This window comes from Bufo bufo, chromosome 6 (genome assembly GCF_905171765.1).
Source record: "Bufo bufo chromosome 6, aBufBuf1.1, whole genome shotgun sequence".
NCBI lineage: Eukaryota > Metazoa > Chordata > Amphibia > Anura > Bufonidae > Bufo > Bufo bufo.
In genome coordinates this window covers 276,073,249-276,099,603 of record NC_053394.1, presented here as the reverse complement: position 1 = coordinate 276,099,603, position 26,355 = coordinate 276,073,249, and the positions used below count along the sequence as shown (strand labels likewise).

Here is a 26,355-nt window from a genome sequence, read left to right as displayed (position 1 = left end):
CTCTTGCTGGCCCTGTCTGCATTCAAAATCTGGCGCCTGCGCCGTACCTGTCTTCAGTCGGCGCAGGCGCACTGAGAGGAGGATGCTCGCTCGGCCGTTCCATCCTCAATGCGCCTGCGCCGGGTGTAGATGTGACGTCATCGGCGCAGGCGCATTGAGGAAGGAGCGGCCGAGCGAGCATCCTCCTCTCAGTGCGCCTGCGCCAATGACGTCACATCTACACCCGGCGCAGGCGCATTGAGGATGGAACGGCCGAGCGAGCATCCTCCTCTCAGTGCGCCTGCGCCGACTGAAGACAGGTACGGCGCAGGCGCCAGATTTTGAATGCAGACAGGGCCAGCAAAAGAACGAGCGCATTCGCTGGCCCTGTCAATCAACAGGAGGAGGGGGCGTCATTATGAAAGGAGGATGCGGCTGCTACCAGCAAGTAGCCGCCCTACTTGCTGGTAGACAGGTAATTTGCATATGATAAAAGTCAGTTTTTTGAATTAACTACTGAACCAAAATGATTAATAACATTATGTATTGATATATCGCAGTATAGGGATTATAAGTAGCCAAAAAAAAAAAAAGAGACTTTAGTGGGGTGACAGAAGCCCTTTAAACATATTTAGAAAAATGATCACTGTTAAATCATTAACAGATTTAACAGTGATCATTAAGATGAGAATACCCCTTTAAGCTAAATGAATTGGGAGAAATATGCAAGCATAATACACAGTCGAGTCATATTATTATAATGAGCAGCTAATATCCAGAGTAACCACGGTGTGCGGCATGGACAGCAGCTAGATGGGCTGGGAGTGACTTAATAAGGTCCTGGTAGGTTGTCACAGGTATCTGGAGCCATGTTGACTTCAGTGCATCCCACAGCTACTGGAGGGTACATGAGGGGGGGGATCCATAGAAGGAACATGAAGATCAAGGTGGTCCCACAGATGCTTAATTGGATTCAAGTCTGGGGAATTAGATGGCCAGTGTAGTACTTGGAAGTCTTGGTCATGCTCTTCCAACCAGTGTTGATCATTTCTAGCTGTGTAACATGTCACATTGTCTTGCTCCACCCTAGGACTCCGAATCTGCAAGGATGGATTCATACTCAAATCAGTTGAGAGTGCTTTTCACATGGATGACTGGGCCCAAAGAATGCCACGAAAACATTTCCCCGGACCATAACGCTGTCACCACCAGCTTCTGTCCTTCCATTAATGGTTGTTTGATCACTAATGTTTCTCGCCTGACATGCCAACGTCCATCCGTTCGATGAAGCACAAAATGTGACTCAACGGAGAAGGCAACCCTTTGCCAATCAGTGGAGATCCAATTCTGATACTGCAGCGAAAACTGAAGCCTAGCAGAGGTGCAGTGACCATCCATCTGCTTCGGGGCCCAATGCCCAGTAGAGTTCACTGAATCATTGTTTTAGACACACGTCTGGTAGCCCCCCTGGTTCATTTTATCAGTGATCTGCTCCACTGTAGCGTGTCATCCACCCTTGCACACCCTTGTAGACCTCCATCTCTCACATCATTGGCACCTGGTGCTCCGCTGTTTCCACGTCGCTTATTTGCAATAGTGCCATTTGTCAACTAATGATACACTTTCACCACGGCAGCACGTGCACAGTTCACAAACTGCGCAGTTTCAGAAATACTGCCACCCTTGGCCCGATAACCAATCATTATTTTTGGAACTCTGATAAATAGTCCCTTTTACCAATGATAGAAACGATGGATGTGTGTGCAGATGGCCTATTACATACCAAGCCAGCTCATGATGTGTGACTTCCTTCATGAGCTACACGCTGCTGTAGTCAAAAGTAATAAAGTGACTCGACTGTATATTGCTAACAATCGAAAAAAATCTTCAGCTCTGTAGATCCAATCCAAGCCAAGGATATTGGTACTGCGCACATTACAGGTCATACTCACTGAACTTTCTCCATCAGATGTAAATTCCTTTGCTGTAATGGTATCCCATGAATCATCATTAAATCATTCAGGTTGCGCTGATTCATGACGCTTCCCACTTGAGAACGATTGGCCTGCAAAACAAATCCAAATTATATTATGGTTTCTGCTCTTCTAGCGGACTATGTTAGTGCTATTTTAAAGCAAATCTCCACCTTTTATCATCAATGTCATGTTTTAGTCCAAAACTCTGTGCTACTTCATTTCTGTATATATCTTTATAATATATTTTTATGATACAGGCCTCCAAATTCCCTACACGGACCTAGATTTGAAAAGAAAACGTGCTGCTGGCTGCCTGCAGCCGCCACTAGAGGGAGCTCAGACTGCAAAGTATGAAATGGTATGCAATGAGCTCCTAAGCTCCCTCTAGTGGTGGCTGCACACACACAGAATGTAACGCTTTACATCTATCTATGCTCGGGCCACTGTAAAGAATATTGAACAGATTTTGATAAAAAATGAAATATTGAAAAGCAGACATTCACTTTAAAAGTGCCATACTAGAATGGCAGGAATAAAATTAGCCTTGCATTTGTTTTTCAAAGACATCAATGAGGTTTTGAAGCCACTGAGCTATAGGCTTGCATTTGTTTTTGATTTTACTTTTGCTTAGAGAGGTTACATGTCCATCACCGATAGAACGATGATATATAGAACAATGTAAAGCCACTGTTGTGTACTTTTATTGCAGTATACGTACGTGGGTAGATTTTCCGCTCTTTTTATTCTTGGGGAGGTGGTTGCATGTGAAACACTACCAGAGTTAAGATGTGAAAACAGACAGGATAGACAGAAAGAGAACAGAACAGCGTTAAAGAAATTACAGTGAAGATGGAAGGTAGAATAATAATAGACACATGAGCAGGCTCAAAAGGAAACATTCACAGGACAAGAAGCCGGTTTAAAATGGGGGAAGATATATTTCCCATGTTTATCCTGGCGTCTGCATGCCATAGGATCACACCAGCATTATGGTTACTCTTCTACGGCATTATTGACAAGGGAAAAAGATTGCGTAGGTATAATCTCTCACCTAATGAGACATCAGGCATGGAGCGACGCCACTGCGCAACTGCCCAACCAGGGGAGTAGGCAGATCTCTTACTGCCCCATAGCAAAACTTAGTATGGGCCCCCAATATCCAAAACTGTTTTTTCCAGTACTCGTGCATCTTTACTGTTCAACGCAGGTGCAGTAGAATACAGAAGCTCGCCGGCCGAAGGATTCTGCACTGCGGCAAACAGTGAAGCAAATGAGCAATCACAAGACTTTGGGAGACTTTAGGGCCAGGTGCGAGTATGTCTTCACTGCCCTGTCTGTTAAAGTGGTGGGGTGCATCTGGGAAGGTATGGAAGCAGAGATTTGGGTGCAGCATGGTGCAATAGCAACGGCCCCATTGCACCCAGGGGCTAATTAGCGTAAAATAAAAAGCCTAATTCATCCACCAATAGGACCAACACCATTATAATGTATTAACAAGCACACATCTGGCATGTAGGATGGTTTCCATTATTAATTTGCACTTTGCAGACACTAACAAACAAGGGAAATCCAGCTGCATTACAGAATTCCCATTTTAATCAGCTAGGGTAGTTTGATCCACTATGTATCCTATAGATCAGGGATGCTCAACCTGCGGTCCTCCAGCTGTTGTAAAACTACAACTCCCATCATGCCCTGCTGTAAGCTAATAGCTGCAGGCTGTCCGGGCATGCTGGGAGTTGTAGTTTTGCAACAGCTGGAGGGTCGCAGGTTGGGCATCCCTGCTATAGATGAAACTGCTGCAGTTTCTGCAGTGGGATAGTACGGGTACAGTCCCGCTCTCGGTTAAGCTCCGCTGAATGGAACTAAACCACGATCAGGTTCCTGCTGTGGCTTTTCGAGATGTCTGCGGGGTAACTGCACCAAGAATGGATATGAACATTTTTGGCGCAGTCTGCAAACCGCATGGGGAAAAATCCTCTAGCGTATCAAGAATGGGAGGTGGTTTCAACGCAGATTCTGTGCAGTTTTTTGGCTGAAACCCTTGCCAAAAAAAATGTGTGAATCTACCCTAACACTGTATCCTCCAGGTGGAGAGACACTTTTTGTAGCAGAGGAACCTCTCCTCTATTAACTTACAATTTCCTAATTGGAAATTTGAAATAAGCAGGTATTGGAACTCAAAAATATCTGCTTCAACATAAACCTTCTACTTAAGACCTCCTAAGGCTACTTTCACATCTGCATTTTGGATTTCCATTTCCGAGATCCATCATAGGCCCTCAAAAGTAGTCTAAAACTGATCAGTTTGGTTCTAATACATTCTGAATGGAAAAGGATCCGTTCAGTTAAGCTGGACATATAGTGCTTGGACCCCCAGCGATCAGACACTTATCCCCTATATGTCTTCTCAGTTGAACGATTTGGTGGGATTGAATGATGCGTATGGTAGCAGCCCAGCTGTTGGACTGTAATGTGCCTGAGCCTTATTTCCCCTAGGAGATAAGTGATACCAGAGGTATCTGCGAGGGGCTTATCTCCCTTTCCCTATTGAAATAAACATGCATTCTCAGCAGAGTCACCTGACAGCTGTTTCATGTGCACAGCCAATGTCATGCTCAAAGGGTAACTCCTCTTACCAGATTAGGGGAGATGGGGGGGATTTTGGAATGGACCGGAGGTAGAACCAATGGAAGACGCTGAAGTGGAGCATAGGGGTTGAGCGTTTCTACTGTTGTGGTCTTAATGGCTATATCATGTCTGTCGTCATCTGAAAAAAATAATCAAGGCAATGTAAAGTTACTGTGTGGGTATAAAGTACATACGGTATAAAGATGCAATACTAGAATAATATATCTGTATTAAAAAAATCAAGAATAATACATACTCTGAAAATAAACTGCTGACATCCATTCACCCAGCTGCATAGACAATCCTGCTCTCTCCTGCCACATCTGGGAATCCTGGGGACAATGTATCATTGCCTTTGCAGTAGAATTCTGGCAGTAAAAGGTTGCAAATTTTGGCACACACCATTTTTGTACAGAAATGTGTGACTTTGCCGTTCTATGATATTCTAGCCACTTGGAATCTTCGGTAGAGATGTGGGCAGGGTTAGGTATGTCAATTAGTTGCACTCCAAATTTATTACTGCAACTTTTTTTAAAAGTCACAATCTCACTTCTTTAGAGGGGTGGCTTAAAATGGTACCATTTCTAGACAAAACTGTTAGGAGAAAAAGGATTATGCACCTTTAGGGGCTTCTTGGGCAGGATGCCCACTTTCCCCTCTGGTCATGCTTGTCAACATACAGTTTGACACAAATCACGTGTGCCTCTGCAGCCAATGTCTGGCAGCAGTGATGTGTCCCCCATGCGTCACGTGACCTACTGATGTGACCCATGGGGGACATGTCACCACTGCAGCAGCACGTGACCCCAGTCGAACTTGATCTTGACAAGAGGGACCAGAGCACAACAACAGGTGGACTGAAAGAGCCAGAACCCTTCAGCGGAGAGCAGGTATGTATGCTTCCCTCTGCAGGTGCGGTGACATGGTGGGGTCTGGCGGAAAGGCCCCTGCCAAATTCAACAGATGTGTGGTGCTTGAGAAATTTGAAAAATATTTGGCCAATGCAAAACTCAAGGCACGGCATACACCCCCCATAAAGTACGTGCCACTGCCACATGTACTCCATGTGAGCTCCATTGGTGACACAGCAGATGTCTAGGAAGTAGTCCAGGTCTGTCTAGATGGGTGGCAGTATATGCTTGGATATGGACTCCACTTTTTCATGATGCTTCGTCTCAGGTCATTTAGAACCTGCAGCTGGGGGGGGGGGGGGGGGCAGATACACTGAGTTCTTGATGTAGCCCCACAGAAAGAAGTCTCGGGGAGTTAGATATGGTGATCGTAGTGGGGGCCAAAGCAACAAGAGCAGACTTTGCTTACTTTAGGCCTCAAACACATGACTGTATGTATTTTGCACATCTGCCAAATACGGATGGCATCCCTTTTGCATCCGTTTTTTGTTTGTGCAGACCCAACGGCTCTATTGACCGCATTTTGCGGCCAAGAATAGGAAATGATCAATTGCAGAACAAATATACAGATGCGGAAAGGACACAGAACGTCCATATGTCCATTCCGCAAAAAGAACATGTCCAATACTTGGCCACAAAATGTGGACCATGGACCTACTAAAGTCAATGGGTTGTGAGCATGAGACCATCCTTTTTAAATCACCCTGTATAACATACAGTATACAATGTATACATAATGTATGGTTGATTTATGCATGAGCTGGCACACATGACTACACTGCAGTGTAATATACGGTCAACTTAGCAATTTTGCTTTAGGTGGAACTTAGGCTCAGAAACAACCACATGCCAACCCACGTGCACCCTGGAAGCTAGCACTGCAAAATCCACGTTTTTTTGTTTTTATTCCCTTCACTGGCCGGCAAAGTCTTACTAGTGCAGATCTCTTCCAAAAAGTTTAGAAAAATAACTGCTTTATAACATATAAGATCTCCCTCTCAAGTCATTTAGTGTCAGACTTGACTGTTGTCTTGCTGTTCTTACCCGTGATGGATTCCTCCCAGTGGCGACAAATGAGCTCCTCCAAACACGCCACGGTTTCATTCCACACATCATCAAACAGACAAGCCAGCACTGCCTCCTTCTTACAGTACCGTGGGGAAATTGGGGGATACCCCATCTTCAAGCTGTCCAGGGACATTGCTCTGTTCCATTCAAAGAATTCATCGTCCCTAAAGAGAAAGTGATAGCTTTCAGAAGTGTAAGGTTTCTTTTGGAAATGTCCCATTTTCTTTCTTAACCCCTTAAGGACACAGCCTTTTTACACCTTAGGACCAGGCCATTTTTTGAAAATCTGACCAGAGTCCCTTTAAGTGCTGATAACTTTAAAACGGTTTGACTTATCCAGGCCGTTCTGAGATTGTTTTTTCGTCACATATTGTACTTCATGACACTGGTAAAATGGAGTCAAAAAAAAAATTTTTTTTGCACCAAAAAATACCTAATTTAACAAAAATTTGAAAAAAATTAGCAAATTTCAAAGTTTCAGTTTCTCTACTTCTGTAATACATAGTAATACCCCCAAAAATTGTGATGACTTTACATTCCCCATATGTCTACTTCATGTTTGAATTGTTTTGGGAATGATATTTTATTTTTTGGGGATGTTATAAGGCTTAGAAGTTTAGAAGCAAATCTTGAAATTTTTCCGAAATTTTCCGAAATTTACAAAAACTCAATTTCTAGGGACCAGTTCAGGTCTCAAGTCACTTTGCGAGGCTTACATTATAGAAACCACCCAAAAATGACCCCATCTAAGAAACTACACCCCTCAAGGTATTCAAAACTGATTTTGCATACGTTGTTAACCCTTTAGGTGTTGCACAAGAGTTATTGGCAAATAGGGAGGAAATTTGAGAATTTCATTTTTTTGTCTAATTTTTCATTTTAACCCATTTTTTCCACTAACAAACCAAGGGTTAACAGCCAAACAAGACTGTATCTTTATTGCCCTGACTCTGCCATTTACAGAAACACCCAATATGTGTAAACTACTGTACGGCCACACAGCGGGGCGTAGAGTGAAAGGTGCGCCGTTTGGTTTTTGGAAGGCTGATTTTTATGGACTGGTTTATTTACACCATGTCCCATTTGAAGCCCCCTGATGCACCCCTAGAGGAGAAACTCCCTAAAAGTGACCCCATCTAAGAAACTACACCCCTCAAGGTATTCAAAACTGATTTTACATACGTCGTTAACCCTTTAGGTGTTGCACAAGAGTTATTGGCAAATGGCGATGAAATTTGAGAATTTCATTTTTTTGCCTAATTTTCCATTTTAACCCATTTTTTCCACTAACAAAGCAAGGGTTAACAGCCAAACAAGACTGTATCTTTATTGCCCTGACTCTGCTGTTTACAGAAACACCCCATATGTGGCCGTAAACTACTGTACGGGCACACAGCGCGGCGTAGAGTGAAAGGTGCGCCGTTTGGTTTTTGGAGGGCTGATTTTGCTGGACTGTTTTTTTGGCACCATGTCCCATTTGAAGCCCCCCTGATGCACCCCTAGATTATAAACTCCATAAAAGTGACCCCATCTAAGAAACTACACCCCTCAAGGTATTCAAAACTGATTTTACAAACTTTGTTAACCCTTTAGGTGTTGCACAAGATTTAATGGAAAATAGAGATACAATTTCAAAATTTCACTTTTTTGGCAGATTTTCCATTTTAATATTTTTTTTCCAGTTACAAAGCAAGGGTTAACAGCCAAACAAAACTCATTATTTATGGCCCTAATTCTGTAGTTTACAGAAACACCCCATATGTGGTCGTAAACAGCAGTACGGGCACACGGCAGGGCGCAGAAGGAAAGGAACACCATATGGTTTCTGGAAGGCAGATTTTGCTGGACTGGTTTTTTTGACACCATGTCCCATTTGAAGCCCCCCTGATGCACCCCTAGAGTAGAAACTCCAAAAAAGTGACCCCATTTTAGAAACTACGGGATAGGGTGGCAGTTTTGTTGGTACTAGTTTAGGGTACATATGATTTTTGGTTGCTCTATATTACACTTTTTGTCCGGCAAGGTAACAAGAAATAGCTTTTTTGGCACCGTTTTTTTTTTGTTATTTACAACATTCATCTGACAGGTTAGATCATGTGGTAATTTTATAGAGCAGGTTGTCACGGACGCGGAGATACCTAATATGTATACAATTTTTTTTATTTATGTAAGTTTTACACAATGATTTCATTTTTAAAACCAAAAAAATGTTTTAGTGTCTCCATAGTCTAAGAGCCATAGTTTTTTCAGTTTTTGGGCGATTATCTTAAGTAGGGTCTCATTTTTTGCGGGATGAGATGACGGTTTGATTGGCATCTATTTTGGGGTGCATATGACTTTTTGATTGCTTGCTATTACACTTTTTGTGACGTAAGATGACAAAAAATGGCTTTTTTTACACCGTTTTTATTTTTATTTTTTTACGGTGGTCATCTGAGGGGTTAGATCATGTGATATTTTTATAGAGCCGGGCGATACGGACGCGGCGATACCTAATATGTATACTTTTTTTTTATTTATGTAAGTTTTACACAATGATTTCATTTTTGAAACAAAAAAAATCATGTTTTAGTGTTTCCATAGTCTAAGAGCCATAGTTTTTTCAGTTTTTGGGCGATTATCTTGGGTAGGGTATGATTTTTGCGGGATGAGATGACGGTTTGATTGTTACAATTTTGGCGTACATGCGACTTTTTTGATCACTTTTATTACCTTTTTTGGGAAGTAAGGTGGGCAAAATTTCAATTTCATCATAGTTTTTTATTTTTTATTTTTATGGTGTTCACCGTTCGGGTAAAGTAACATGACCGTTTTATAGATCAGGTCGTTACGGACGCGGCGATACCAAACATGTGTAGGGAATTTTTTTTTTTTCATTTTTTATCAGTGATAAATGTGTTTTTTTGATTTTTACTTTTTTTTCACTTTTATTCACTTTTTTTTGACCCAGACCCACTTGGTTCTTGAAGATCCAGTGGGTCTGATGTCTGTATAATACAGTACAGTACAATATATATTGTTCTGTACTGTATTTTACTTACACTGAACAGATCTATGCCTTTCAGCACAGATCTGTTCAGCACCATGGACAGCGGGACGCCTGAGAGGCGTCCTGTTGCCATGGGAACCTTCCCCGTCTGCTCAGTACTGCTCAGAACTTCGCAGACGGGGAAGGGTAAGGAGGGGATCTCTCGGGGGGCTCTCTGGGGGCTCTCTCCCTCCCATCGGGGGGCTGCAAAGGCACAGCAGCCCCCCGATGGGAGAGGGAGGGAGCTCCCTGCGCTGTTAACCTTTTCCATACAGCGGTCCGTACGGACCGCTGTATGGAAAGGGTTAAACGGCTGACATCGCATCGCAGATGTCAGCCGTTTATACCAGGGTGCCAGCAATGTGCTGGCACCCTGGTATCCCCACTAGACACCAACGATTATACAAGGGGAGGCGGGCGGGGGATCGCGATCCCGCCTGCCGCACCGCCCGCCTCCCGCACCGCCCACACCGCCCGCAAACCTCCCCCTGCACCTCCCGCCACCATAAAAATCATTCGGGGGTGCAGGGGGGGGGGTAAATAAAACTTTTTTTTTGGCATATAAAGTTTCTGATCCCTGCGGTCAGGGACTGCGGGGACCAGAAACTTCAGAAATCGCAGCAAACCGCAGGTCTGAATTGACCTGCGCTTTGCCGCGATCGCCGACATGGGGGGGTCACGGGACCCCCCCGCGCATTTAGCCTAGGTGCCTGCTCAATGATTTGAGCAGGCACCGGGTTCCGATCACTGCCAGCCGCACGGCAGTGATCGAAAATACACAGGGCGTACATGTACGCCCTGTGTCCTTAAGTACCAGGGCACAAGGGCGTACCTGTACGCCCTATGTCCTTAAGAGGTTAAAGAAGTCTTTAGTGAATACAGTTAACCCTAAAGACAAGTTATGATATACACCTCTATCATTTAAAGAGACATTGAAGTTATCCCCCATACACTGCATATACTGGTGAGGGTCTGACTGCTCTGACCACCATTAGTCTAACAGTTAATCCCTATCTGGTCCTGTGTCCCCCCTATCTATGTAGCAGCAGTCGAGCATGTAAATTCCCGCCATGGGACTGCCGGAGATAACAAAAGACAGCACTTGACTATCTCCAGCCTTCTCTTAAGTTTGAAAGGAGCAGCAGTAAGCATGCTTGACCACTGCTCCATTCAAGTAGGGTTTATAGGACCGCCTTCGTAATCTAACAGTTATCGCTAGTGATAAGTGAAGTTATGAAAAATTTGATTCGGCTCTTTCGCCGAATTTCACAAAGAAATCACAAAGTGCATTCCTTTGTATGTAGCGGGCGCAATGACGGGAAGCGGCGATCGTGCTGCCCCCTGTCATTGAACCCCACAGATGCCACGTTCATCACTGATCACGGCATCTGTTGCTACAATTGTGGTCTTTCAGGGGTTAATTCGGTTAAAAAAAAAAAAAAAAAAAAAAAAAACTACATACTCACCTTATCCATTTGCTTGCGGAGAGGCCGTCGCGGCCATCTTGATTGAAAACACTGCGTGAAATATCACACAATGACATGATGACATCATCATGCTTGTCGGGGTGCAGTGACGTCCTCACTGATGACATCACCGGGCCCGGCCAGCATGCTGGCGTGGTGACGTCATACAGCAACCCACGCGAGATTTCGCGCAGTATCTTCAATCAAGATGGCCTCTCTGCGAGCAAATGAATGAGGGGAGTATGTTTTGTTTTTGCTTGCCGCCATTTCAGGAAAAATAGATTCGTTATCACGAAGCGCAAAGAAATTCGGCTCTGCGACAAATCAAATTTTTCCTGAAATCGGATCGAAGTCAATTAGTTTGACTTTGATTCTCTCAACACTAGTTATCGCCAATGCAGTGGAAAGGGGGATATACATTTTTGTCATGGACTATTTTTACTAATCTCAGCCCCTACTCTGGGGCAACTCCTGGAGGTTTCTCTGGAGCAGAATGCAAGGGCCACCCAAACTGGGTCTGGGCTACCAGACTGTGAAATTGCTGCCCTGCCATGGTGAAAGAGCATATTCAAGCACTATCTCTGGTACATGTTCCCTAGGGGAGGGGGCATGCTAGTGGTCTAGTGGGGTACATATGATGTCCCTCAGCAATGCTTGTGTTTCAGACTCCTGGTATGTTGCAGTGTGGATCTATTATGAGGGTGCTGCTGAAGACTTGATCAGTTATGGCATGACTGGCTGCCACCAATTAGATTGGCTCTGAACGCAAGGTGACTAGCTGTTTTATGGTAGGTGCCTGAATAAAGTGCCACACTCTGCAAAGCTTAGCGCATCTTTACCACAGCAAAAGATGAACATATGTTCTGACCCTCATAATGATGTGTGAAATACGATGACACCAAACCTCACTGCTCAACTTCAAAGATGAATGACGGTAATGGTAATGCTGTATTTCCAGAGCCGGGAGATATGTGTCAGTGAGCAGTACACGGGGGGAAGATATTCTACTGTATATAGGGATAGTTATAGTATATACTGTCCGTATATACAATAGAACAGCTCGCTATCATGGATCTCCGGGTGGCTGGTTAGTTATTCAGCGCGCCGGGGATACAGCAGAAGCACTCACTGACTGATCAGTGAGAAATAGCAAGGAAGATAAATATATATTTAGTCTACAGATATTAATCCATTGTCCACTATGTGAGAGAGCAGTGAGCGCAGCAGCCCAGCAGCTTCCAGCCCGACTTCCCAGTCATTACTGGAAGACGTATGTACCTGAGCAACGCTCGTTTAAGAGAGCGCTGCGAAGGGACATTTCAGCCCAACTTATCTAGTATAAATTCCTCTAAACAAAGTATATTAGTAAAAATATTCTGTCCCTACACATTACAGTTACACTTTAAATAAACCTGAAAAGCACCTTTAGGGTGGGGAAAGCACATGGATCCTCTGTATCATCCGTATTTTGCGTATTTTATTTTGACCCACCCTCCTCTATTATAGGAGATGACTTACGTATAAAGGAAATGCTAATACCAGATGCACTCCTTCTACACTTACTGGGGAAGATTCATCAGAACTGGTGCAATGGAAACTGGCTTAGTTGTCGATAGCACCCAATCAGATTTATCCTTTCATTTTCCAAAGGAGCTCTGAAAAATGAAAGGTGGAATCTGGTTGCTATGGGAAACGACCAGTTTTTCTTTGCACCAGTTTGGTAAATCTCCCCTACTGTTTTTTTCTTTGGTAATTACTCACTTATCTCTGCTGTCAAAAGCCAAATACTCCTCCATTGTACCGTCTGACATGATTACCCCCGCACCATCTTCATCCTCATCTTCTTCAGTACAGAGAGAAAAAGACACCGGGGCAGTGGTGTCACTAGGCGTGGAGAGGGAAAACCTGGTGCCGAAAATACCTAACCTGGAATACACATGATATATCAGAAGCAGCTAACACACGCAAACTATACAAAGATTTCTATTGAAACTAACCAGATCTATGCGTTATACGCATACATCTAACTTGTACAGTATATTACTGGGCACATTATCTACAATTTACACACATTCAAATATATAGCCAAGATTTTCATTGTATCAGACAAGCATCTGTTTATTAGGGCATCTTCAATAACAATGAACTAAAGTGCAACAGCAAACATTTAATGGCCGACCAAAGTGGCAGCCAGAAGCTGCAATTCTTATAGTTATTCAGTATCACATAGCACGGTACCGAAAACAGCAGAAACCTGTCGGTTACGGCGCCTGCTGCCCTCTGCAGCAAGCGCCATTTTTAAAGAATGGACTTCCACCGTGCATGTACAGATGTCCTTAAGGAGTTAATTAGTACAGAAAACTGGAGCAGCATTTCCAGCCCAAAATGTTTAAAAATGAGCCAAATTTAACAATGTGTGCCATTCTGCATGCCAACGCAGACTCAAGGAAAACTGACTTCAGATATTACCCTCATGATAAATTCCCCCCAAATTGTTTCCATATTCTTCTGCAGATCATGCTCATATGTTACTTGTGTAATGTAATTCGTACTTACTCACTGGACTCCTTTGTATGGGTAGCACCGAAGGGTATGGAAGAAGCAGTTTCAGAATGACTTGAGTGCCAGCTGTATCCATCATCTGCAGGGGGCACTACCTGCTTGCCATGTATTCTGGAATTGGGACAATGAAGCAACAGATATCAACCACACATTTTCAGTAATTCAATTTGAAAAAGAGTGGATCATTTCTAAAAGGAATCCTTAAAGGGGTTATCTGAGATCAGCAAAATTTCACCATAAAATAATGAAAGACCCATGACTCACTTGATAAACTCCCTCACGCTCCAGGGCCCTTGCTATATTGGTCCCTGCTGGTCTTTTTTATACCGTGCTGCAGTGATGACGTGCCCGTCTACCCACTCAATCACTAGCCTCAGCATTCAGAGATGGGCTGCAGCAGTCACATCTCTCTGCAGCCCAGTAAACAGAGACCAGCAGGCCCCATGGGAGCGATGGTGCTGGATTTATCAGGTGACTCATTTTCATTCTTTTATGGCAGTTCACTCTTTGGTCAAATTTTTGCAGATCTCGGGAAACATCTTGAAGACAACTTTAAATTGAAGGTCTGTCTTTGAATGTCACGTTGCTTTTGTCTACATAGGTTAGAGGGGATGTCTCCCTTCATCAAATGGCATTTATCATGTAGAGAAAGTTAATACAAGGAACTTGTACTAATGTACGTACGTCTCCACATGATAAATGCCATTTGAAAATGATGCGCTGATTAATTTCTTAATATATGTTTATTGCAGTCATAGCTCCAAATTCCCTGCATAAACATGGCTTAAAAAGAGAATATTCTGGCTGCCCACTGCCACCATTAGAGGGAGTTTAGGAGCTGCCTGTGTACTGTCTGTTAAACACTGAAGTCTCTAGTAAGACAGTGTGCAGTAAGCTTTAATGCTCCTCTGAAGTGAACCCTCATGTTGTTTTACACCATTGTGCAGGGGAGCCTTTAAGGGCTCTTTCACACTTGCGTTGTCCGGATCCGGCGTGTACTCCATTTGCCGGAATTACACGCCGGAAGTGAACTGAAAGCATTTGAAGACGGATCCATCTTCAAAATGCGTTCAGTGTTACTATGGCAGCCAGGACGCTATTAAAGTCCTGGTTGCCATAGTAGTAGTGGGGAGCGGGGGAGCAGTATACTTACAGTCCGTGCCGCTCCCGGGGCGCTCCAGAATGACGTCAGAGCGCCACATGTGCATGGATGACGTGATCCATGCGACACGTCATCCATGCGTGTGGGGCGCCCTGACGTCACTCTGAAGCGCCCTGGGAGCCACACGGACGTAAGTATACTGCTCCCCACTACACTTTACCATGGCAAACAGGACTTTAGCGTCTTGGCAGCCATGGTAACCATTCAGAAAAAGCTAAACGTCGGATCCGGCAATGCGCCGAAACGACGTTTAGCTTAAGGCCGGATCCGGATTAATGCCTTTCAATGGGCATTAATTCCGGATCCGGCCTTGCGGCAAGTGTTCAGGATTTTTGGCCGGAGCAAAAAGCGCAGCATGCTGCGGTATTTTCTCCGGCCAAGAAACGTTCCGGTCCGGAACTGAAGACATCCTGATGCATCCTGAACGGATTTCTCTCCATTCAGAATGCATTGGGATAATCCTGATCAGGATTCTTCCGGCATAGAGCCCCGACGACGGAACTCTATGCCGGAAGACAAGAACGCAAGTGTGAAAGAGCCCTTATTTTAAAAAAAACAGAGCTCTCCCACAATAAGTATTCATTCCAAAAATTATCGGTACACTGTGTTGTTGAGTTCCACACAATGAAGTCAATGTGGAGAAAAACCATAGTAAAACCAAACCCGACAAGTGTGAGAATTTGGCTTTAAGGGTTTTTTACAGTTTGCACTGGCAAATGAAGTAAGCCACCGGGTCTCCCTTGGAGACATTAAGCACTGATGTCTCTGACCATGTACAGACTATAGCAGGGATAGGTGAAATACCGCAGATGTGGGAAGGATGCTCTCCATTGATGGCACTCTTCTTGCAGACCTTCCACAAGTGTGCTGGCCTTCTGCTCATACAGCAGCTCATCAATCTGCTTGAAAATTTTCTGGACTTGTCTTGTGGCAGCCTGGTCAAACTCCTGCGAGGAACAGAGAAGCATCAGAATTTCATCCCATCTGTATAATTAATCTCCTAAGTGGCCCCTTTGGTATAAACCTCTATAAAGGGATCTGGATTTAGCCGGGAGTCAGACCCCCACCGATCATATATTGATGACTTATTCTGAGGATGGGTCATCAAAATGTACTAGCTGCATAAGTCCTTTAAGTACCTCAAGGTGTGGAGCCATTAGCTGGTGAAGATTAGGGTGCGCTGGCCCTTTAAGAGCCTGAAGGAGCTTGCACTCTATCAGCAGAGTGAGAGAGATCTAACCAGAAAGTAGTAAGCCACAGCTAGATTGACTGCACAATATACTACGGTAATAGGCATCTTACAGCATCTCAATCAGTTTATGCATCCATATAAAATACTGGTAGATTATTTAAGAGACTACACAGTTCATTATTATAGAGGCATCAGGTGGCAGAGAAGTCTTCTAAGCACAGAGACACCAGGGATTCCCAGGGATCTGTCTTCTTGAGGTTGCACCTAGGCCATGACCGATGAACGTGTCTTCACTGGCCTAGAGAAAGCTGTGAGAAGGCCGTGGCGCTACTGCGAGCCCTGCTGCCTTCTTAAACAGCTGATCAGCGGGGTCCAACACCGATCAGATACCGATGACCTATTCTAAGGATAGGTCATCAGTGTAAAAGTCTTGGAAAACCCCTTTAAGTGCACTGAGGGCTGACCCAAGACACTCTGTGCACCCTTGCTCCTGTACATTAGGCTCCATTCACACGTCCGTGGTGTGTTGCGGACCCGCAAATTGCGGATCCGCAACACACCCGCCCGGCACCCCTATAGAAATGCCTATTCTTGTCCGCAGGTTTCGGACAAGAATAGGACATGTTCTATCTTTTGCGGAGCTGCGGACCTGAAGATCGGGGCTTGTGCTCCGGAAATGCGGATGCGGACAGCACACTGTGTGCTGTCCGCATCCATTACGTCCCCATAGAAAATGAATGGGTCCTCACCCGTTCCGCAAAATTGCGGAACGAATGCGGACCCATTTGCGGACGTGTGAATGGAGCCTTAAAGTGCTGCAGATTTGCTGCACACAAACCTGTGCCGGCAAATACGCAGTATTTCCATCTCGTGCGGACATACCCTAAAATGCTTATATGGGTTTTTTAATTCATTTTTACTTATAGTACAATTTGGGGTTTAATGCACTCTGGTTGGTCCGCAGCATGCCTAGCCACAACTAGCATAGTTTTCAAAAATGGTTGACGGTATTTAGGGTGGGGAATATGGGTCAATAAGATAACTTGAAAATCATATACTCTGTACACACAAATCCTTAAGTTCTTACATCAAAGCCCCAAGACAAAACTGAGCTGTTGTCCGTTGACAGGCCGGCGCAACTCTGAACCTCCGACCACGAATCCTCGGTATCATTCCTGGGTAATCCAGAATTTCTGGAAACATCTGATTTGCTGAAAACAAAAATACCACAGATTTTTATTGCCCCTTTATAGCACACATATACGGTTTTGACGTAAGGTGGATTTTACCATCTGCCCGTGTAAAGGTGCAGCAGATAGAGGCGATCCCGCTGACCTCATTGAGTGAGCAAGGGAAACCATCTCAACTGTGTATCATTTATAGAGTGTACAAAACGCCAGTATTTCTGAAGCACAGACGCACAATGCCCAAGGCGCTCTTTTGAGCCAGCTGAGGCGTTCCATATGCTGTGGCAATGTCAGAGCTTAGACAGATATTGGGAAGGTATATTGGAGATAATACATGATAAAATGTCAGTGAGGTTAGACTGTTATACGTAGCCCGAAAACTGATAGCCCTACACTGGATACAGAGAAGTCCTCCAACATTGGAGCAATTCAGGGTTAAAGTTAATAATATGTTGGTCTGTGAAAAAGCTATATTCCTTAAAGGGGTTCTGCAGTTTTTTTAAACTGATCCTCTGGATAGATCATCAGCATCTGGTCGACGGGGGTCCGACACCCGGGACCCCTGCCGATCATCTGTTTGAGAAGACAGTGGCGCTGGCAGTAGCGCCGCTGCCTTCTCGCTGTTTACTGCAGGCCCAGTGACGTCACGACTAGTATCACTGGCCTGGGCGCGGGGCTAGGCTCGATTCAAGTGAACAAGTGTCGGACCTCCGCCGATCAGATGCTGATGATCTATCCAGAGGATAGATCATCAGTTTAAAAAAACTGCAGAACCTCTTTAAAAGAGGATTCCCACAAAAATTTGACAAACTATGGAGTGTTTGGTTGTCCAATAGCGGTATCACGATATAGGGAGTAGGAGCGGAGTTACATGCTGGAGTGAGTGGGGAGGGGGGCTGTTAGAGATAATTATATTTCAAATATCTTAGTGAAAAAGAAACTGACAATGCAAAAAGAATGTATTAAGAGCTTTATTTTTCTTGATATGTTATATTGTACATTTTGTATACATGTAAAATATCTGTCAATAATAATAAAAAAGATTTGATTCAAAAAAAGGTGCAGCAGATCACCGGATCTACGAGCAAAATGCTTGTTCATTGGGTGAAACTGTTGTTCATGCAAGCACACCAATTATCGTCCCTGGGCAGCAGATCCTGCCGTGTGAACTGCACTCTGTTGTATGAGGATGAGCGATTGCTATAGCCATCACTTGTCCTCATACTGTGGAGGAGATCATGCATGTAAGGGCAGAGCTTCACCTCTACTGAGCGGGACACATATCGCTATTGTTCAGCAGCATAATGCTCGCCCACACACAGCAAGGGTTTCCCAGGAATGTCTCCTCAAGATTGTGACACTTCCTTGGGCTGCCCTGTCGCCCGATTTACCAGCAACAAAGCCTTTATAGGACCAGCTGGGACACCAATTTCGGCAGCCTACGAGCATACAGGACCTGTGTCCCAGAATACACGCAGGGCCAATTGTATCTCATCTACAGGTGCCCAACAGGGTCCTCCTTTCAACTGTACAGTTTTCCCCAATATTGTAATCACTTACATGGATCATCATCACAGTCACACATAGAAAGTTTCATTCCATTCACACAACTCTTTGGTTGGTGCATTATTTATTTTTTTGTCAATGAGTGTACATAAATGGCCATTTTCACGCCAACTTATAGCCCCTGTCCCGTACACAGATTACAGACTGCTGTAAAACACAGATTTCAGTCTGATGACAGTTTTGAGGAAATTTTGAAGGGCTTGTCCTACATGTGTTGAAACAACAAGCTATAGAACTTCCTAACATACTTCAATGGTCCAAGGCGCTCGGATCTGAAGATATCCACTCCAGTGGCAGCAGATCCGCTTCCAGCCCTTCTATCAGTGTGTGAGGCTGACGGCTCTATAGCCTCCTGGGTGAAGCCATGCTTTAACATGGCTCGTGTGCCACGTAACATATGCCCCATCCATTCTAAATGGCGAATCACTTGTCCCATACGACATGTACCTTTCACAGTCAGACGCCGCCTCGTATCGTTCACTGCCACGAGAGACGGAAAACCCTTCTCCTTTGTCTGGATGGGGATGATTTTCTGCAGCTTTTGTAAGGGTCTGATTGCTAGAAATGGAGAGAATAGGATTATTATATGTAGATGCTGAGGATTAGTAGAAATCAGACAGGTCCATGTATATGGACGGGGACTTACATTTGTGATGTCTGTGATACTGGTTTCCTTTTGTATCTGGAAATCATCCTAGTGCACAAGTCACTCTGTCATTTCCTCTTGATGCCTGTGGTCAAAAGAAATTGTCTGTGAATATCTTCATATCCTGATTCAACCATTCCCCCATGTATCAATCACCCAGCTTTCTCGATCAATCATTCCCTCATGTATCAATCACCCAGCTTTCCCGATCAACCATTCCCCCATGTATCAATCACCCAGCTTTCCCGATTAAACCATTCCCCCATGTATCAATCACCCAGCTTTCCCGATCAACCATTCCCCCATGTATCAATCACCCAGCTTTCCCGATTAAACCATTCCCCCATGTATCAATCACCCAGCTTTCCCGATTAAACCATTCCCCCATGTATCAATCACCCAGCTTTCCCGATTAAACCATTCCCCCATGTATCAATCACCCAGCTTTCCCGATTCAACCATTCCCCCATGTATCAATCACCCAGCTTTCCCGATTCAACCAATTCCCCCATGTATCAATCACCCAGCTTTCCCAATTCAACCATTCCCCCCATGTATCAATCACTCAGCTTTCCCGATTCCACCATTCCCCCATGTATCAATCACCCAGCTTTCCCGATTCCACCATTCCCCCCATGTATCAATCACTCAGCTTTCCCGATTCCACCATTCCCCCCATGTATGCTATCTAATAAAAATCAAGCACCCAGCTTCCCCACACTCCGGACAGACAATACTGCATAACTATACAGTGATACATAGTGACATGGCGGTGGGGGATGTATCTAGGCGGATTTAGGTTTCTGGACTCTAGGAAAGCTGAGTGACAACCCGTAATGGTGGCCATACTCAAAGTCCCCCAGCTTTCTCAATGGTTAATAACTTGATCTCAACGTGTCTGTCAGTGGTTTCTAGATTAGAATACAAGCCACATCAGGGGCTACAGTAATGCCATAGGGCCCATGTAATAATACATACCACCCATCTTTTTGGACAGTGAAAGAGGGGCTCATTGTGTGAAAGATCCAATCACTGGTTATGGGGAGTGATGGCTGCAGCCAGTGATTGGCTGAGCAGCATTTACAGCCATTTCCTTCCATGTTGAGACAGTGGTATACAGAGGGGTGCTGCGGGGCCCTGGCACCATCAAAATTGCAGAGGCGGGGGTTTGGTGGGTATACGTTCTGTAAATTAGTTATTTTTACAGCATGTGCAGCCTCTAGGACAGTTTTATTCTTGCAGTAGAGTACCCCTTTAAATAGCACAAAAACATCAGATTATAGACAATTTAAGGTCCAAATTGTACCAAATAATACTATATATACAGTACAGACCAAAAGTTTGAACACACCTTCTCATTCAAAGAGTTTTCTTTATTTTCATGACTATGAAAATTGTAGATTCACACTGAAGGTATCAAAACTATGAATTAACACATGTGGGATTATATACATAACAAACAAGTGTGAAACAACAGAAAATATGTCATATTCTAGGTTCTTCAAAGTAGCCACCTTTTGCTTTGATTACTGCTTTGCACACTCTTGGCATTCTCTTCATGAGCTTCAAGAGGTAGTCCCCTGAAATGGTCTTCCAACAGTCTTGAAGGAGTTCCCAGAGATGCTTAGCACTTGTTGGCCCTTTTGCCTTCACTCTGCGGTCCAGCTCACCCCAAACCATCTCGATTGGGTTCAGGTCCGGTGACTGTGGAGGCCAGGTCATCTGGCGCAGCACCCCATCACTCTCCTTCATGGTCAAATAGCCCTTACTTTCAAAGTTTTCCCAATTTTTCGGCTGACTGACCTTCATTTCTTAAAGTAATGATGGCCACTTGTTTTTCTTTACTTTAGCTGCTTTTTTCTTGCCATAATACAAATTCTAACAGTCTATTCAGTAGGACTATCAGCTGTGTATCCACCTGACTTCTCCTCAACGCAACTGATGGTCCCAACCCCATTTATAAGGCAAGAAATCCCACTTATTAAACCTGACAGGGCACACCTGTGAAGTGAAAACCATTTCAGGGGACAACCTCTTGAAGCTCATCAAGAGAATGCCAAGAGTGTGCAAAGCAGTAATCAAAGCAAAAGGTGGCTACTTTGAAGAACCTAGAATATGACATATTTTCAGTTGTTTCACACTTGTTTGTTATGTATATAATTCCACATGTGTTAATTCAGAGTTTTGATGCCTTCATAGTCATGAAAATAAAGAAAACTCTTTGAATGAGAAGGTGTGTCCAAACTTTTGGTCTGTACTGTATATGTAGAGTTGAGCACTAATGTGCAGGTAGGAACCAGGCAGCAGTTTAGTAAGTTTATTAATGCCCATTTATTTCCCAGGTCAAAACAGGGACATTTAAAGAGGACCTGTCACCACTCCTGACATGCCTAGTTTAATAGCTCCACGCTCGATGGACAGGAAAAATCACACTGCTATCCTTCTACGAGCACTATCTACATGGTACACATTGTGGCTGCCACTAATCTACGAGCACTATGTACATGGTACACATTGTGGCTGCCACTAATCTACGAGCACTATGTACATGGTACACATTGTGGCTGCCACTAATCTACGAGCACTATGTACATGGTACACATTGTGGCTGCCACTAATCTACGAGCACTATCTACATGGTACACATTGTGGCTGCCACTAATCTACAAGCACTTTCTACATGGTACACATTGTGGCTGCCACTAATCTACGAGCACTTTCTATATGGTACACATTGTGGCTGCTGTGTGACTGCAGTGATGGGTGTTATCAGGCCTCCCAAGTGTTCCTCTTTTGGACCCAAGTTATTTCTTAAAGAGGACCTGTCACCCCTCCTGACCTGCCTGTTTTAATAGCTACATGTATTCCTCATGTAATAACAGTTCTGGAGCATCTATTATTATGGCTCTGTGATGTGCCATTCCTGTATTATTTCTAGAGTTGTTGCGATACCAAATTTTTGATTCGGTTTCGATACCATGAAAAAGTATTGCGATACTCGATACCATTCGATACCACGCGAAAAAAATAAACAAAAAAAGCCACGTGCATTCCTCATTTTTAAAAATGGCGAATCGCGCAGTTTTTATTTTATTTTTTCTGTTCCGGCATTCACCACCTAGATTTTTTTTTTATATTTTAATAGTTTGGACTTTTCTGACGTGGCGATGTAATATGTTTATTTATATATTTTATATGTGAAATTGGGAAAAGGGGGGTGATTTATACTTCATATTTTAGTGTTTTTTTTTTTTTCACTTTTTATTTAATAACCATTTCCCCCCTTAGGGGCTAGAACCTGGGATCTTTCATCCCTTTTCCTATTCACCCTGATAGATCTCTATCAGGGTGAATAGGACTCCACACTGTCCCTGCTGCTCTGTGCTTTGTGCACACAGCATCAGGGATGTTACCATGGCAACCAGGGCTTCCTGGCTGCCATGGTAACCGATCGGAGCCCCAGGCTTACACAGCTGGGGCTCCGATCAGAAGCTGCCACTGCACCACCAATGAGGGGGAGTGGAGAGGTCCCTGTGGCCACTGCCACCAATGATTTTAATACTGGAGGGTTGAGAGGGGCCGGCGCACTGTGCCACCAATGATTTTAATGGGATGGGGGGATTGAGGGGGGGGGGGGCACACTGCACCACCAATGATTTTACCCCTTTATACAGGAGGCGGGTACTAGCAGATCAGCGGCAGTTAACTGCCGCTGATCGCAGCTCCCTGTCAGGGGCAGGGTGCCGGCAATGCGATTCTGCTGCCGGCACCCGCCTCCTGTATGTGTTAAAGACTGACTACTGTATATGAGTCCAGACTTTCACTATTAGGCCACACAGAGCGGCGCCCAGCGATGTCTCAGCACTCACCATTTAGTCCTGGGCGCCGCTCCGTTCGCCCGCAGTGCCCCATTACTGTCTCCTCTCCTGCTCCACATGCTGCTGATTACTATCGGAGCGATGGGAGGAGACATCAGCTTCACTAGTGGGCGTTCCTTCTCCCTGGCTGTAGCGCTGTCCAATCGCAGCGCAGGGAAAAGGAACGCCCACTAGTGAAGCTGATGTCTCCTCCCATCGCTCCGATAGTAATCCTATCATTGGGGGCGCAGTGCGCCCGCCCCTCCTCCGCCCCTCTCTTCTCATTGCCGCCCCTCCTCCACCCCCTCTCTTCTCATTGCCGCCCCTCCTCCGCCCCTCTCTTCTCATTGCCGCCCCTCCTCCGCCCCTCTCTTCTCATTGGTGGCAGCAGCAGCAGCACAGGGGGAGGGAGGACAGCTTCCTTCTCCCCGTGCTGCTGAGAGAGAACATGAGCGCGCCGATAGCAGCGCGCTCATGTTCAGAGATACTAGACTGCGCAGAAGCGCAGCCCAGTATCGAAAAAACGGAAATCCCGGTATCGTATCGATACCGGGACAAAAGTATCGATTGGGTATCGAAATTTCGATACCCGCAACAACCCTAATTATTTCTACTAGACGTTATAAATGAATTGCTAGCAGTCTGCAGTAAGGGTACAGAGGGGTGGTAACCAGTTGGGGGGTGTACTCACTGCATAGACTCGCTCTAGCCAATCAGTGCTGCCATTGTCAGACTGTGCAGGCACACACCCCAACTTGTTACCACCCCTCTGTACCCTTACTGCAGACTGCTAGCAATTCATTCATAACTTCTAGTAGGAATAATAAAGGAATGGCACAACATAGAGACATAAGAATAGAATATAATAGAAGCTACAGAATTGTTATTACATGGGGAATGTATGAAGCTATTAAAACAGGCGTGTCAGGAGAGGTGACAGGTCCTCTTTAAGAAGCACTTGGGTCCAAAAGAGGGACACTTAGGAGCCCTGATAACACCCATCACTGCACTCAAAGAGCAGCCAAAATGTGTACCATGTACATAGTGCTCGTAGATTAGTGGCAGCCCCAATGTGTACCATGTACATAGTGCTCGTAGATTAATGGCAGCCCCAATGTGTACCATGTACATAGTGCTCGTAGATTAGTGGCAGCCACAATGTGTACCATGTACATAGTGCTCGTAGATTAGTGGCAGCCACAATGTGTACCATGTACATAGTGCTCGTAGATTAGTGGCAGCCACAATGTGTACCATGTACATAGTGCTCGCAGATTAGTGGCAGCCACAATGTGTACCATGTAGATAGTGCTCGCAGATTAGTGGCAGCCACAATGTGTACCATGTACATAGTGCTCGTAGAGTAGTGGCAGCCACAATGTGTACCATGTACATAGTGCTCGTAGAGTAGTGGCAGCCACAATGTGTACCATGTACATAGTGCTCGTAGATTAGTGGCAGCCACAATGTGTACCATGTACATAGTGCTCGTAGATTAGTGGCAGCCACAATGTGTACCATGTACATAGTGCTCGTAGATTAGTGGCAGCCACAATGTGTACCATGTACATAGTGATCGTAGATTAGTGGCAGCCACAATGTGTACCATGTACATAGTGCTCGTAGAGTAGTGGCAGCCACAATGTGTACCATGTAGATAGTGCTCGCAGATTAGTGGCAGCCACAATGTGTACCATGTACATAGTGCTCGTAGAGTAGTGGCAGCCACAATGTGTACCATGTACATAGTGCTCGTAGATTAGTGGCAGACACAATGTGTACCATGTAGATAGTGCTCGCAGATTAGTGGCAGCCACAATGTGTACCATGTACATAGTGCTCGTAGATTAGTGGCAGCCACAATGTGTACCATGTACATAGTGCTCGTAGATTAGTGGCAGCCACAATGTGTACCATGTACATAGTGCTCGTAGATTAGTGGCAGCCACAATGTGTACCATGTAGATAGTGCTCGTAGATTAGTGGCAGCGACAATGTGTACCATGTACATAGTGCTCGTAGATTAGTGGCAGCCACAATGTGTACCATGTACATAGTGCTCGTAGATTAGTGGCAGCCACAATGTGTACCATGTAGATAGTGCTCGTAGATTAGTGGCAGCCACAATGTGTACCATGTACATAGTGCTCGTAGATTAGTGGCAGCCACAATGTGTACCATGTAGATAGTGCTCGTAGATTAGTGGCAGCGACAATGTGTACCATGTACATAGTGCTCGTAGATTAGTGGCAGCCACAATGTGTACCATGTACATAGTGCTCGTAGATTAGTGGCAGCCACAATGTGTACCATGTAGATAGTGCTCGTAGATTAGTGGCAGCCACAATGTGTACCATGTACATAGTGCTCGTAGAGTAGTGGCAGCCACAATGTGTGTACCATGTACATAGTGCTCGTAGAGTAGTGGCAGCCACAATGTGTGTACCATGTACATAGTGCTCGTAGATTAGTGGCAGCCACAATGTGTACCATGTAGATAGTGCTCGTAGATTAGTGGCAGCCACAATGTGTACCATGTACATAGTGCTCGTAGATTAGTGGCAGCCACAATGTGTACCATGTACATAGTGCTCGTAGATTAGTGGCAGCCACAATGTGTACCATGTACATAGTGCTCGTAGATTAGTGGCAGCCACAATGTGTACCATGTACATAGTATTCGTAGATTAGTGGCAGCCCCAGAACAGAGAAAACCGCAGTGATCTGCAGGACAGCAGTGTGATCTCTCCTGTCCATCGAGCGTGGTGATGCCCCCCATGCCCCCAGTTGGGGGAGGCACTTGTGGCTGTCTCTACTGAGGCCCTGTCTGGAAGGACCCCGCAGAATAAAATTTGCCAGGTCCCATGTACCATCTGGAGTCTGAAGACTCTAAAGCTCAGGTCTATTAGTAGAGAAACCTGTGACTTGTGGTTCCACTGGGACTCCAACACTTGACCCTTTCCTCTCCACAGAGACACCGACCACCTCTGCCCTGTCGCGTTCACCTGCGTTGAAGGCTCCCGCAGTTCGCAGCTGTCAGGCCGCCGTAAGGACGCTCCGTAGTCGTCATGACTCCCGGACACGTCACTGCCTGCGACGGCCTCCTGTCACATGTTCCTGCTGG

At 44.9% G+C, this 26,355-nt stretch overlaps 1 protein-coding gene across 6 annotated transcripts in view; it reads right to left on the bottom strand.

Annotated features, from left to right (window-relative positions):
* FAM149B1 (family with sequence similarity 149 member B1) overlaps window positions 1–26,319 on the bottom strand; it is a 45,855-nt gene extending 19,536 nt beyond the window's left edge. For 2 of the 6 annotated variants that reach the window (XR_005779810.1, XM_040436982.1), the window contains exons 1-11: window positions 26,102–26,291; window positions 19,375–19,459; window positions 19,176–19,286; window positions 17,063–17,186; window positions 15,588–15,730; window positions 13,616–13,732; window positions 12,821–12,985; window positions 6,542–6,729; window positions 4,595–4,725; window positions 2,674–2,727; window positions 1,932–2,044 (exon numbers count right to left, since the gene is read on the bottom strand). Coding sequence is in view for 5 of the 6 variants with exons in the window: in XM_040436982.1 (XP_040292916.1) it covers window positions 1,932–2,044; window positions 2,674–2,727; window positions 4,595–4,725; window positions 6,542–6,729; window positions 12,821–12,985; window positions 13,616–13,732; window positions 15,588–15,730; window positions 17,063–17,186; window positions 19,176–19,286; window positions 19,375–19,421 (1,193 nt within the window). In the remaining variant the exon portion in view is untranslated. Of the gene's footprint in view, window positions 1–1,931; window positions 2,045–2,673; window positions 2,728–4,594; window positions 4,726–6,541; window positions 6,730–12,820; window positions 12,986–13,615; window positions 13,733–15,587; window positions 15,731–17,062; window positions 17,187–19,175; window positions 19,287–19,374; window positions 19,460–26,101 lie in introns of all 6 variants that reach the window. The other 4 variants (XM_040436983.1, XM_040436984.1, XM_040436985.1 and 1 more) reach the window with 4 other exon arrangements.
* Between the last annotated feature and the right edge of the window lie 36 nt (window positions 26,320–26,355).